The following is a 14,723-nucleotide window of genomic DNA, read 5'->3' as shown; positions in this document are numbered from 1 at the left end:
TCGAACAGTATAGTTATTTACATCTTGTTTGCGATGAAAAGCGACGTCTAATAAACTAGCAATAAAATATATTAAAGTCCTTTTTTTAAGCAAGCAAAATAGAAATTTTAAATGATAATATTTCAAAAGACACAAGTTCATACAGGAAATCAAATTAGTACAGGACAAGGTTCTAGGAAAACGAGCGTAAAATATATCATTTATTTTTTTCTTACAATGAATCTTACATCGTACATTTTTTCTTCTTTAATTTGTTTTGATACCTGCTTTGGTTCTTTATTAAGAATTTTTAAATTAATTATGCTGCCAATGCGTTTATATCGTTGGGCAGACACTAGCTGTTACGTGGCCATTAATTCGTTCAGCATCCAAATTTATATTCATACGATTGATCATAATATTCTTTATGCAACCAACATATTGAGCGTGTGACACGCTGCCACGTAATTTTCGGCTAAGCAGCGGATGACCTCCAACATATATTGGATGCTTTGAGAAGACTCCCGCTAAATTTTTACCACTAATTCCTAGAGGAGCAGTTTTGTGATCAACTGATAACACAACCGTGTTTTTTTGTTTGGCGGCTGAAAACGTAAGAAGAAGAAAAATAATTGATAATATCACAGAAATTACCGATAAGAAATGTTAAAGCGAATAAATGTTGAAGAAAATGTAATAACTTTAGTTATTTTTATGTACCATGAATATTGTGCCAGTTGCCATCGCACAGTGAATTTGGCATCGTAGGCTGGAAAGTGGTTTCTATCACGCCCTTGGCTGTTTTCACCAAGAACTTGATGGTACCATTGATCATTTCTAGGATCAGGAAGTCACGCTTGCCATGAACGGACAGCAGGTGACCGGAAGTTGATCTTGGTTTTATATCCATTTGGATATCCACCGCTCTGCCCACGGTAAATTTATCTACTGTAATAAATTATCGCATTGTGAATTTATTGCCAAGTAGTTTTCATAAAATGGTTAATGAATCATCAGGATATAATACTTACTTGCTTTGAAGAAATTACTTCCATTTCCAGGATAGAAGAAGAGCCCTGGTTCCACGCGCTTCGAGCATGGAATTACGCCGACCTTCTCAGTTGGTTCGCCAACCACTTGTCCATTCATCATGAAGTTGCCAATGCATCCATTGAACGTTTTGTTCAGCCCCTAAAAAATCCATCATACAGAATTGATACATCAACTTATTGGTGTTAAATATTTGATACTGACAAGGGTGTCGTGAGCATGTTTGGATCTGTCTGGAATAATTCCTCCAACAAAGAATGGTGGGCTCAGGTTGATTGTCTTCGTATGGCCTTGAGAACAACCGGATATTGGTGTGAACTCATCAACAATAAGTTCACCGCAGTTTTCATTACGTTTGAAAACAACGGTATGCCATTTGTTATCATTTATTCTGTTTACACTAGTCATCAGAGCTGGCCCACTTCCGCAATCAAATTTATAATTGACCTGTAAGGTATTAGAACATCAATATGGAATTCAGAGTCATCATAAAATTTTAAGAAATATGCTTTTAAAATTTTACTGTACCCTTCCATCTTCTATATAAAGGGCGATCAAATCTTGTTTAGTAAAGTCAGAACTGTAGAATATTATTCCATCATCAGCCATAGTCTTTATGTCTATCTGGAAGTCATATTGATTCTTGTATCTTCCATTGAAAGTTCTGTATTCTAATCTGCTATGCTTGGCAGTACCTATAAAATTGCATAATAGTTATCACCTAAAAATAAAGGCAGGGTTAAATGAACCTACCGATTCTCCAAGCATTTTCCAAGTCAGTGTCATTTGCAGGATAGAAAGGTAGACGACACTCATCAACGGTAATAGGCTTAGGCGTTGTAGTAGTGCTGGTAGTACTGATCGATTCAGTAGGACCAATGTTTTTCCTACCCTCCAACATGACTTCGCCTTTGTTATAATCAATGACGAAGGTAGCCATAGCTGTAACAATTTTTATTGAAAACTTGTAGGATGTGTCGCAATTATTTTTCATTATCATTGGCATCCTAACGAATCTCACCGGCACTAGGATTTTCCGTGCAATTGGCTAGTCCAATTCTAAAAACTAATAATAATAGAATAGTCACTCGGCAGATCATGACTGCTATTCAACCACTTACAGAGATATACTGAGCGACCCTACTTTCTGACAATCGCTATTGTCTTACTCCACGGGGTCAAAGTTCATTCCCTAATCTGAAGCTAATTACGAGCGGCCTTATTCGTTACAGCAAATAAGAACTTCGAGTTCCACAGTAAGGAGATGCTGTCCGTAAAAACGGGAATAAGAAAGGCAAAGGTTTTTGTGCATACAATTCTTGACAAGTGAGGCTAATTTTAAAACGTCTCATGGAATCTATGACTAATGATTATACCATGTAAATGACTACTTACTGTGTTGTGTTGGGGCCATAGTTATAGTATCCAATCCTTCTGCTGGAGTTGGTGGCGGTGGTGGCCGCCAATTTGGTATGGGTACAACAACGGAAGGAATTGCTAAACAGTACAGAAAATAGATTTAGCGATTTTATTCATTGATAGTGCTCAATAGAACTGATTGGTTGAGCATATTTACTTGGTTGATCGCTGCCCTTGCATTTGCCCAGGATACTGTGTGGTCTTTCTGTAGTATTGGCAAAGTTTATTATGATACCATTGAGCGTTGCATCACCTATGCAACCTGCAAATGGTGCAACTGATGCAGTACCATCCTTAGAGACACTGAATGTACTTGGTAGTCCACCTATATACAAATTTCCATAAAGAATGTGTATCGGAGGTGGTGCAGAATCTGTACTGTAATTTAATGTGTCATCAATATCTAATCTGAGAGCATTGTCCTCATGCGTGGCAGTGATAACGTGCCACTCGTTGTCATTGAATTTTGTTCCAGCGTCACTAGTTCTCAGTTCTTCCCCTTGACTTTTGAAAGACAGTAAACCATCCACCAGAGATAGGGAACTGGTAGCCGTTTGATCGGAATTTGTGACGTAGAATATCAAGCCGTTGTTGGATGCAGTTTTGAATTTCAAATTGATTTGCATTGAATTTGATATCGATGTGTTAGGCCATTTCACATAGCCCGGTTTGTGCTCTTCGAAAGAAACTAGATTGGAAAACTGCAATAGGATAAAATTTTAATGTGAGTTTTCTGATTGGATCCAGATCGCCAAAGACGTGTTAGATAGTATAGACTTACCCGAACTGGACAGCCTGGCACCACACCAAACGCTTCAATATTTTTCCTAAGATCTACTGAAGTATCTAATATAACAACATCATCTATGCAACCCTCGAAGCCAGATTCTCTGTGCGCGTGCTGTTGACTCGGTGGATATCCGCCGAAGTAGATGTGACTTGGCAATATCATAGCGGAACGGTTTCCAGGAGCCTCAGCTTTGGCCACACTCTGCCCATCTATCTTCAACACGCCCTTTCTTTTCAACCGAAGTGCATTCAAAGTATGCCAGTCACCGTCATTGAACCGGTTAGTGGATCTCAGTATAGCTTCTCCTTCGCCAAAACTATATCTATAGAGTACATGGCCATTTTGCATTTCCAGAGACAAGAATGTCTGGTTGTTGATCATTTGGAATATTAAACCATCTTCTGCTAATGTTTTGAAGCGCAGAATGATAGAAAACTTCAGGTTATCAGATGAAATCCGTGAATTCTCTTTACTCAAAACAGCATAGCCATTGCCGTCAAACCGGAAGCCTGTGCTTGGTTTTAAATTTATTAACATGTTCCTTTCAATGGCACCCTGTCTGTTGTTCTCACCATCAATAAAGTTCCAGAATGACACTGGTATGTCGCCAATGACTAACTCTTCCATTTCACCGTCGAATGAAGACGAGGTGACCGAATTTTGTATTTGGAACGAGGAGGGATAACCACCTACAAATAATTTTGATTGTTCCTGGTCTAGATTAAAGATAGAATATGATCCAGGTAGAACTTGCTCCTTGACAAATTCTTTATATTTGCCTTCTCCTATGTCCTCACGGACTATTAATTTGATATTTTTTCCTGTACGATCAACGATTACCTGTCGCCATACGTTATCAGAAACAAACTTGTTACTTATCATTTTTTCAGGACCCGATCCCAGATCCACTATTAAGACAGGATAACCATTTTCGATGAGAAGCGCCATGAAGTCATGAGATTTCATTCTTGGAAGATTTGCTTTTTCCTCGTTTCCAAGATAAAGCAAGAAACCGTTGGTCTTATTGGTGCGGAAGTACAGGGAAATCTTCGTGGATGTCGCAAGAAGAGGGAAATTCTCAGGATTCTTAAGTTCCAGAGTAGTGTTCCTGTAGAAAGTGAGTCCAGTCTTGAATCTGTCAGCAAGTTCTCTGGCATTGGCTATTTTATTTTTGAGATATTCGATCTTGTCTTGTAAATCATTTCCGGTACTGTTGATTAATTTCTGTCTCTCACTTAAGTCACCTAACAGATTTGTAATGTTTGGCACGATTTTGCTAACAGAATCCAATTGTTTATTCGCCTGAGAAATGTCTCTATTCGAATCAGCACTATCCTTGGACAATTGTTTAGTCTCTCTTAAGTCATTAGGAATCTTATTCACTATCCTGTTCATGTTACTGATTGCTTGTTGAATAATTATTTTTGACCCTTCTGCACCTTCGATGAATGTATTAACCAGACCGGATGAGGATTTAACAGGGATGTTAATTAGTGATTTCTCAATACGATCAAGGGCATCATTATTCCATTGATTCTTCTGTATTATATCGTTTGTTTGTTTCTGAGCTTCGTGCAGGTCTGTTTGTAACGTTCCTTCTGTTTTGTTTACAGCAATCTTAGCCGATTCCAAAAGCTGTAGGCAATTATCCCTAGTTGCGGAAGTCGTGTCTTCAATACCATCTGATAATTCTGTGGCATTGTTAGCAGCCTGATGTGCATCCTCAGCAGCCTGTCGCGCTTGTTGTATAATTTCTTCGATATCCTTATAAGCCGAGACAGCACGTACTGCCGTCGTGTTCCTAGTATCAGTTAAAATGTTGTCAAGTTCCAAGGACCGTTGATAGAGCGAGTCTGCGTGATCCTTTGCATTCTGAACAGGCTTTAGGACATCAACGAGCATTTGATCATTGGAGAAGATAGTCTCATTCAATTTGAGTGTGGAATCCGCGCCGATGTTGCCCTTCAAGGCATATATATTGCTTAAAGCCTCATTCAGAAATAGGGAAGCATTCTTGTTAAGCTGCTCGCCTGCTTCTAGATCCTCCAGAATTTCGGCCGTTGAATTCTTTACACTATCAAAATTACCTGTCTCCGTTGCTAATTTATTTTCTAGATTGAGTCTCTCCGCATTGCCCGCTACATCTTGCGCTTTATTGGTGATATTATTCAGGTCGTCTATCTTCGCACTAAAGTTTTTCACTTTGTTGTTCAAATCCATTACAATGGAACTTAAATTGCTCACTGGGAAGTTATATTTTTGCATTTCGGATATCAGTACATTGGCTGCCCCTGATTCATCGGTGGCTCTATCTCTGAATTCCGTGAAGGTCACTTCCTGGATCTGCTTCAGGATGTCTTTAGCTTCCTTAAGAGCACTGTCTACTTTTGCTCCAGTACCTTGTTCGATGTTTGATGCAAGTAATTGTACTTCCATTATGATGCTGTTTACAAGTGCAATTTCTCGCATTACATCCTTCTCGAGATTATTCATGTCGCTGAGCGTCTTGTCGGCCCCCTTTTTCCACTTGATGCTATCCTCAGCAGCATAATCGACCTTACGCTTTTGATTCGCAACTTCTTGATCGAGTCGTGAGATCTCTTGTTGCAGTGGCAAGAAGTTCACTCTTCTAGGGTCCAATAGTTCAACTTCCGGATGCAGTTCGTTAACAGTGTCATTAATAAACTTCAGTCGTTGATTGGTAAAATAACTCTCAGCCACCTTATTGAACTGTAGAGTGACTGGCTCGAGCATATTCTCGAGGCTATCGGTAACGTCGAGAAGATCATGGACGCAAATGTCGCACTCATAGCAGCCACTGCTCACACTTACCGCGTCCAAGATGAAAACGTATCTGTGTGGACATTCGTCACATTTCTCACCAATAACTCCAGGTAGGCAAGTGCAATGACCGGTGGTAGTATTACATGAGGCGCCAATAGAGTATCCTGTGTTACAGCCACAAGATATACATCCATGAGGTCCATAATTCCAATAGCCCGGGATACACTGGTCACATTTTCTACCAGTGACACCAGGCTTACATTTACACTGCCCTGTTTCGTCATCGCACTGACTACTCTCAGATGCCAAACTGCATTCACAGGGCTTGCATCCATCACAGGACTCAAAACCATAGTGGTTGATCTCGCATCTGTCGCACTTATCGCCGATGACGTTTTCCTTGCACAAACACCCTCCGTTGTAACTATCACACTCCTCCATTCCACAAGTATCGCAGATGCAACTCTGACAATCCTTCCTGTCAACAGCATCACCAAAGTATCCTGGTGCACAGAGGTTGCAAGCCTCTCCGTACGTATTGTTCAAGCAATGAAGACATTCTCCGGTTATGGAGTCGCATGCACCTATCTCGTTCGTGTCTATATTACCAGAGCACTCGCAGGGTCTACAATAGTTTCCACGTTCATCAGGTTTCCCGTAGTAGCCTGCTGCACAGACTTCGCACCTGGCGCCATAATATCCTGGCAAGCAGTCGCAGCTAATTTTACTACCTTCCTCGTTGACCTCGCATCCGTTCGCGAAGTTGTTAGAAGCGTATGGCAGAGGGCAGGCACATATTAAACAATCGGAAGGTGTTCCTACAGTGGCGTTGCCGTAGTATCCCGGTTCACATAATTCACAATGATCTCCCGTTGTGCCATTCTTACAGTTGTAGCAAATTCCAGTGTTGACGTCGCACGTGTCAGCATGATTATTACATTGACAGGGCACGCAGTAACCCCCGTAAGGTCCAGATTCTACTCTGTAATATCCTGGTGCACATTCCTCACAGGATAGACCCTGATAGTTTGGTGGGCATTGACATTGTTCTACGCTGTGTGCCGGGACACTGTTGGGTATGTAATCTTCGGTGGTGATATCAAGCGTCACATAAGACAAGGTGCCTATTAGGCTAGGTTGCCAATAAGTCGCTCTGATGTAAATACCATGCAGGTTTTCTAAAACGACCATTATCTGTTCTCTGGTAGCTGGGCTACGATTTAATGTGACGAACTTTGATTCGACAATCTCAACGGCTGCACGGAAATTTGTGAATGATGGTGGTTGTTCATCTCCATAGTGAAGGAGGAAGATGTCAGCACCATAGAGTATTAAATCTGGTCCAGCTACGGCATTTCCGAATTGACCTGTACTGTAATGCACTGTATAGTTTACGTAACCACCATAGGATGTCAATTTCTTTCCCAGATAGCTTCTAGGTGCTGAGAAGTACACTACGTTGTCGATCGTGTCGTCATTCGTTAAACTAACGTTTATGCTTGTCTCATTCAGTTCCTGCGGTAGTGTTTTCAGCATACTGACGTTGCCAGTCTTATCATTGACATATACAACATCCCAATCAACCATATCGAAAACGTATGCTCTGTATAGATCGGCTGAGGCGCAACGGGTTGTCTTTCCAAAACAGAAGCACTTGGTGCAGCCCTCTTCGTTGCTTTCTTGAATATTGAAGGTACCCTCCTTGCAAATATCACAGGCTTGTCCCAGAACGTTAGCCTTGCAATAACATTCAGCCGTTCTCTGATCGCATATGTCATACGTCGTTCCTCTGGTATCGCAATCACATTTTTCACATAGTGGAAATTGTGAGAAGCCAGCCAAGCACTTGTCGCATTGACGACCCACTACGTTGTCCCTGCATCTACAGCTACCGCTGAAAAGATCACACTGAAGATCGCCTCCTTGGACACCCTGAGGCGCACAGTTGCACTCCTCGCAACCGATTATAGGATGGAATCCGTAAGTTCCTGATTCGCATTCATCGCAGCGCTCTCCTGTTACCCTAGGAGGACATATGCAAGCACCAGTTTCTTGTTCACAAATTGCTGTGCTTGGGCAATTGCATGGTCTGCAGTTTGGAAAGCCGTAGAAGCCAGTCTTACAGATTTCACAACGTCTGCCTATTATGTTCGGTTTGCAAGGACATTGTCCGCCGAATTTTTCGCATTCGAAGCTTCTTGTACCCTCTATGTCGCACTGGCAGGGCAATGCACCGTTGTTATAATTTGTCGTTAATGAAAATATTGAATCTCTGCAGAAGCTTTCGTCAATCACATTTATGTGGAAATGATTGTTGCCACATTTTTTTATGAACTCTTTAGTTTGATCGAATTGGATTTTCTTTAATAGCTTGTCTCCATATTGATCGGTTGGTATCACCAGAATGTAATCCAACCAAATATCATTTCCAGTTGTTTCCTTGAAGCTGATCACGAAATTCTCATTCAGTTGGAACTTTGTATTGCCATCAGACTGACGGATGATACTTCTGCAACCACTGTTACTGGGACAGTGAGGTACCGGCACTTTAGCCTCGTAGGATTTACCATTTTGTATAAGGACATCGAGTTCAAATTGCGGATGATCCGGCTGGAAGTACTGCACGACGAATACGTATTCACCGGGTTGAGGTGCCTTGCCAGGAACATCTACAGACGCATCCACGTTATTCAGATGTATTAACTTCGTACTGTTATCGTAAATTCCGTATGGTCTGCTTCCTACGTCTAAAACCTCGTTACTGGTCTCAAACTCGATTTTTTTAGAGTCTGCCGCAGCTGGGAAGATTCCCTGGACGCATTTGCCATTCTTCCTGACGCACACAGATTTTGGACTGATATAGTCCAAGGACCAACGATTATACGGAATGGCTACCACCGAATTTAAAGATACCTTGGCGGTTCCTGCACTAGGTTCTCTAGTAAGAATGAGTCTGATGTAATCACTTGGCAAGTTGAGAACAGCTACCTTTCCGTACCTGTCAGTGACTACTTGTCTACAGATACTTGTATACTTGCAGGGATAGAGAGTAACTTTACCCTTCTCAATATTACTTGCCTCAACGTTTATAGTAGCAATGTCGTACTCGTTCTTAGATGTGATATAAGTCACTATTAAAACGTATAGCCCAGAATTGGCAACTTTGAAATCGAATTGGATTTCTTCTTGATTCTCATTGATCAAAGGAAACTGAAGATTGCCGATTTCACGAAGTGTTTCCTCCTCTTGGAAATATTCTGATAACGGGATCTTGATGTTGTTTCTGCTTGAAAATGCATCTACTCCGTTCACAGAATCAAACTGTGCCAAGCTGGGATAGCCGTAGTGTCTACACAATCCTGTATATCCAATTTCACATGGTATATTAACATCCTGGGTGAGGATCGTAGCCTCGTAGTATTCTGAAGGAAGCAACACGAAGTAATCTAGAAAGAGGCTCTTCTTGGTGGAAATAACTATACTCCACCGCCCAGGATTCATAACCAATGGCGAGGGTAAGTTACCCTGTGCTCCGGCAACGGTAACAAATGCTGGTTTCGAGCTGGGCTTGAGCTGTACCATAAACTTTTGTTCGCTTTCTGAAGGATTTTCGGGAATAATCGTAATAGAACCAAGAATTGTTTCATTGTTTGGATTTACATATCGAAGTACCATTCTATATAGAGAAGACTTGTGGATGTCTACCAATTGAATAACTTTATCCTGTAGAGCTGAAAATACAGCATACCCTTTCCAGGAGTATCCTGGGAACAGATTTTCTGCGAATCCATACCTCACGGGACTGTTACTCGATGTCCTACCGTCCTCGACTTCATATTGAAATTGATGAAGAGTTGGAAAATAATGAGCCTTTAAGGGTTCATTACAAGTAAGTCCAGTTACTCTTGGTTGACATGGACATTGACCACTTATTTTATCGCAAATTGAATTCACAGATCCGCCGATGTCGCATGCACAATCGGAACATCCAAATAAGTTGCTCTCTTCCAAATTATACGTTCCGTCGATACATCTGGTGCAAGCTCTGTCGGTAACACCCGGCTTGCAGATACATTGCCCACTTTTGGTATCGCACTCTGCAATGCTACCAATCACTCCTGGGATATTGCATTTGCATTCTTCACATCCCTGAGGATTCGCTTGCTGAAGGTTCCAATAGAGAGGCCTGCACTGATTACAAATACGACCTTGGACGCGGTCCTTGCATTGGCAAAGTTCTCCTACAGGTAAGGATCCGCAGCCCATAAATGTCTCGACAACTCCGGCGGGATCGCAGTTACATCCCTCGCAGGTTGGGAAGTTGTAGTATCCCTCCTTGCACTGTGCACACTTCTCCCCATCGAAGTTATCCCAACACTGACAGCGTCCTTCTGTGTCGCACGATACGCCATTTGATCCTTGATTATCACAGTTGCAAGCAATGCAATCAGGATACATGTAAAATCCAGGACTGCACTGGTCGCAGGTTCGTCCAGCAAAGTTCCCTAGACAAGAACACTTTCCAGAAGCGTCGCAACTGACTGAGGATGATCCAACGATGCTGCAGTTGCAGGGTCTGCAATTTGGATACCCATAGTAGCCACTGCTGCATTGATCGCACCTAGCACCGCCGTATCCTTCCTTGCAGAGACAGTGACCGTCGGTCTTATCGCAAACTTCAGCTTCCGTACCACGAGTATCGCAGTTACAGAAGCTACAACTTGGGTAATTGTAATAGCCATTTTCGCATATGTCGCATTTTCTGCCACCGTAACTGTTCTTGCATACGCAATTCCCATTAATAACATCACAGACGCCATGCATGGAACCTAAGGGATTGCATTGACACGGTTTGCAATCTGGGAAGTTGTAGTATCCCTCTGCACATAGGTTACAGTAAAATCCTCCATAGTTTGATTTACAAGGGCAGGAGCCGTTTATGGATTCGCAATGGTATCCATCTGTGCCATTAAGGAAACATTCGCATGGTCTACAATTTGGGTAACCAAAGTATCCATAGCTACATGAATCGCAATCAGGTGGAGTGAACTCAGGTCGACACTCGCATTTCCCGGTAGAATCTGCGCAATTTCCAGTAGAGTTGAAATAATTACAATTACAAGGATGACACACATCAGTGGCATTCAAGGGTTTGCCTCTAGGTCTGTAGAAGGTCGGTATACACCGATCACAGTTTATACCCTCTGTGTTGTCTCGACAATTCTGACAGATCCCACCACCTTCGTAATTCATGTGGATGTCCAACGAGAGGTGCTTTTCGTCAATTTCAGGATCGTAGACGCATTCGTCGGAATGTCCGAAACAGTTGCAGGGCTCGCAGGTGAATTTTTTGAATGCAGTTGACTGTCGCCACTTCTTCTGCTCGAATCCCTTGCAACAAGTTGCGCATTGTGGACCACACGTATTGTGCTGGCATCGGCAGACCAATTTCTTTGGTGTATTTGGATCTTGGATGTCACAGGTATCAGCATGGCCGTTGCACATGCATCTGCCTCCGATGCTAATGTCCTTGATGGAATAAAAGTAGCGCCTTGTTACCGTGGGATCTTGTCTGGCTACAGACATCAAATGGCCCAAGAGATTTTTCGTCCTCAGAAAACGGAATCGTACATTTGTTGCCCTCGTCCATTCTTGGAGCAGCGTGGAATTAAAATAATGTTTGGCAGACGGCCGGTTATTCAAGATAGATATCGGAATTTCACCACCTTCTAGTGGAACAATTTTGGAGTACTCTGTTGTACAAATTACACTGTCGTCTCTAGTAATTGGTGTGTTGCTGTCTACACCAAAATATGTGAGGCAGTCGTTGGCAGAATCAGAGAAATATTGCCAGGGTGACCAAGTTTTTCCGTAGTCCTTTGATTTTTCCAGAATCCAAAGTCCTGGTCTTGGGGAATTACCCATTCGGACGTAGACGTAAGCCACATGAAATTCCTATGGAAAAAATATCTTCTTCTCAGAGGTTGACAAACATCAAATACAATATGTACATCATATTTACCAAATAATAATGCTTTATAAGTCCAGCAATTACCGTTAATAGATTTTCTAAGGTTGGCGAACAGTCAAGAACGTGGTAATAAGAGATAATTGTTAGGAATAACGGTCTCGTTCTGTACATATAGCTGAGCAAGTTATAGTATATTATTTATAAAAGTAATTAAAATTCAATAGAAATTTATTGATACGGTTGATAGATTGAATTGATAACCCTTTAAAAGGGTCAACCTTAATACTTGCAATCGTAAATGGCTTTAAAAATGTTGAATAATTTTTAAAAATATATATTTTAGACCAAATATGTCTCTGTATTATATAGCTATTCCCCGCAGAGTCTAAAGGGCCTAGAAAAACCCACGAAGGGAACGCCAGATGTGCACCACTCGACTTTCTGCATTCCCAAGACTCTCCAACACATGGTACAAGGCACATGACTACATTGGCCTAAGATTTTTCAGAGCGTATTTCAGTGTCCTTCCAGGAAGGTCTTTCAAAGACTATTCTCAAAATCAGGCAAAAGAAAAATAAGAACAGTGTAATTTTTGCTCCAAAAATACCAGACAAATGAATAATATCTGGATTCAGTATTCGAATACGAGATAATGTATTATCATCGCAGGAAATAGAGAGGAATGATAACGATTTCCCATTTGACCGGAAGACTCTTCACCCACGTAGTGATATGATAAATCTTTCATTATTCTGCATTGTTAATTTATTTTGAATTCTATGGCAGCTAAGAATTTCTTGTATCAGTTTTGCTTGTTTCAGATTCTCATTAAACTTACCTGGCCCAGATTGATAGTCAAGTTGACTTCGTTATATTTCATTCCTCGAGAGAGTGGTGGGGATTGCCACCAGGTTTCCATACCATCGACAGCGTGCTCCGGAGGATGTCGCTTCTCGGGGTTACTCGGGTCACAGTAATCACAGACCTGAAATGCGATAAGGACGTTTCTTAAGACTAATACACTATATCCAATAGTGATAATAAAGAATCATTCCTAGAGAGCTCTTTCATAATAGCACACGAGGACTCTCATTACATAGTTAGAAATGATTACATTTGTGCCAGTTAGAAACTTTTTTTTCTTCTTTTTTCTTCTTGGTTCAGATTAAGCTCCATAGAAAAGTCGTGTTATCGGTGGGGTCAGGTACTATCTATGTGCTTATCGTTTTTCTCCCTTTTAAGATTCTCAATTTTCTTAGTTGGTCACTTTATCGATGTTTGGATACTATTTTCATCGATCGACAAAAAATATGTTTAAGGATGAAGGAACTTCTACTCTACAGGAAGTTTTATGTATTATGTATGTAAAATCGTTCAATGCATTCATTCATTCCTCAATGAATTCTCTTCTGTTTAAGTTTCTCATCGGTAACGCTATTCTACGTACGTTATTCTGCGTATATCATTCTGGGTAGACTCTAGCAATTATTCGAAATGGGAAAAGTACCTCGTTACAACAAGGATATTCTGGTCTAAAGCAAAGCACCCGGTTAGAGTAATAATACTTGAAAGGAATACCCTGACCAGGGCATTCCATAGATTACTATATTAGTTTACAATAAGTACTACTTTTTGACCATTATAAAATCCTAGGACTTTAGTAGCCATCGACTGCTTTTTTTCTTTCTTCTTTATTCTCTTTGCAATAATGGGCTGTGGGGAGAGAACATTATCAAGGTTTTTCTTTATTTCTCTATCCCATTCTTCTAGTAGGCCACTGAAAGGGTCTTGCGGACAGGCGCATCCTTTCACCAATAAGAAAGGGAACCTAAGGACTAATCTAGAGATTATCCTATGCCATTAGTAAGACCAAGAAACCGCAAATTTACTTTGAACGATACAAGTAAATTGTTATACCTAATAAATAATACTTCAAAATATTCGCAGGATTGCCGTCATAACTATGCTCTCTCGTTTTCTCTCTCACGTTTGGAAGGGACATGGAGAGAGTCGAACTTTAAAATAGTATTCTGGAGTTCCAAGTATACGATGTTTATTTTTAAAACGTGAAGGGAGATTCCCATAGCTAACAATAGTACATGCAACTGGAGCACAGTTCAATGGCACGGAATTTTAATTCATTGATCATCAATTTAACTCACCTGGCCCTGGATAAGGTTGATATCCTCATCCTGATCTGCATTAGCTCCCACCAATTTGCAATATAGTTCTGGTTCCGGATGATCAACACCGCAAGTAGCTGAGGCGATGATCTCGCGACCCTCCGCGAGATTGAAATAGGGTGGCGTCAAAATCTCTGAATTGACCTGGTGAACCACGAACAGGACCAGCACCGAAAGAAAGCCCAAAGCCTTCGAGCCGGCCATCCTGTTCGATCTTATTATTACTTTTTGCTCTTTATTTTTTGTTCTTCTTCTTTCCTCTCAATAAGTTATGTCTTCACCACTGCAGTCTGCTTCAGAGATACTTTCACGTTGAGACCGATGAAGCCTGGCCGGCTTCTCGTTGCAGACTGAATCCCGAGGGTCATCGAGAACCAGTGCCTCAGGGTGGGAGTCTGCCGTTGATGTTACATGTGCTTGTGAAAATATCAACGCAGCTTCGTGAAATCTTTATTCGTATAGTCGTGACGTTACTGGATGCCGAGATGCACGTGCATACTTTAACTGAATTGCATGTGCATAGAGTGCACAGAATGTCACCACCAAC

General features: G+C 41.3%; 1 protein-coding gene across 1 annotated transcript; it reads right to left on the bottom strand.

The window, feature by feature from the left end:
* Positions 1-170: 170 nt before the first annotated feature.
* On the bottom strand, positions 171-14,681 carry LOC107271220 (laminin subunit alpha). Its single transcript, XM_015746938.2, has 11 exons — positions 14,156-14,681; positions 12,832-12,978; positions 3,230-11,977; positions 2,606-3,149; positions 2,425-2,526; positions 1,783-1,971; positions 1,558-1,724; positions 1,234-1,476; positions 1,011-1,170; positions 700-927; positions 171-584 (listed from the first exon to the last, which is right to left on the bottom strand). The coding sequence occupies exons 1-11, from the start codon at positions 14,378-14,380 to the stop codon at positions 316-318; spliced, it is 11,022 nt and encodes a 3,673-aa protein (XP_015602424.1). The 5' UTR covers positions 14,381-14,681; the 3' UTR covers positions 171-315.
* Positions 14,682-14,723: the final 42 nt, after the last annotated feature.

The sequence above is a fragment of the Cephus cinctus genome, unplaced genomic scaffold, assembly GCF_000341935.2.
Source record: "Cephus cinctus unplaced genomic scaffold, Ccin1 Ccin1_scaffold0929, whole genome shotgun sequence".
Classification (NCBI taxonomy): domain Eukaryota; kingdom Metazoa; phylum Arthropoda; class Insecta; order Hymenoptera; family Cephidae; genus Cephus; species Cephus cinctus.
The sequence above is the reverse complement of the archived record's forward strand: the minus strand, read 5'-3'. Positions and strand labels throughout refer to the sequence as shown.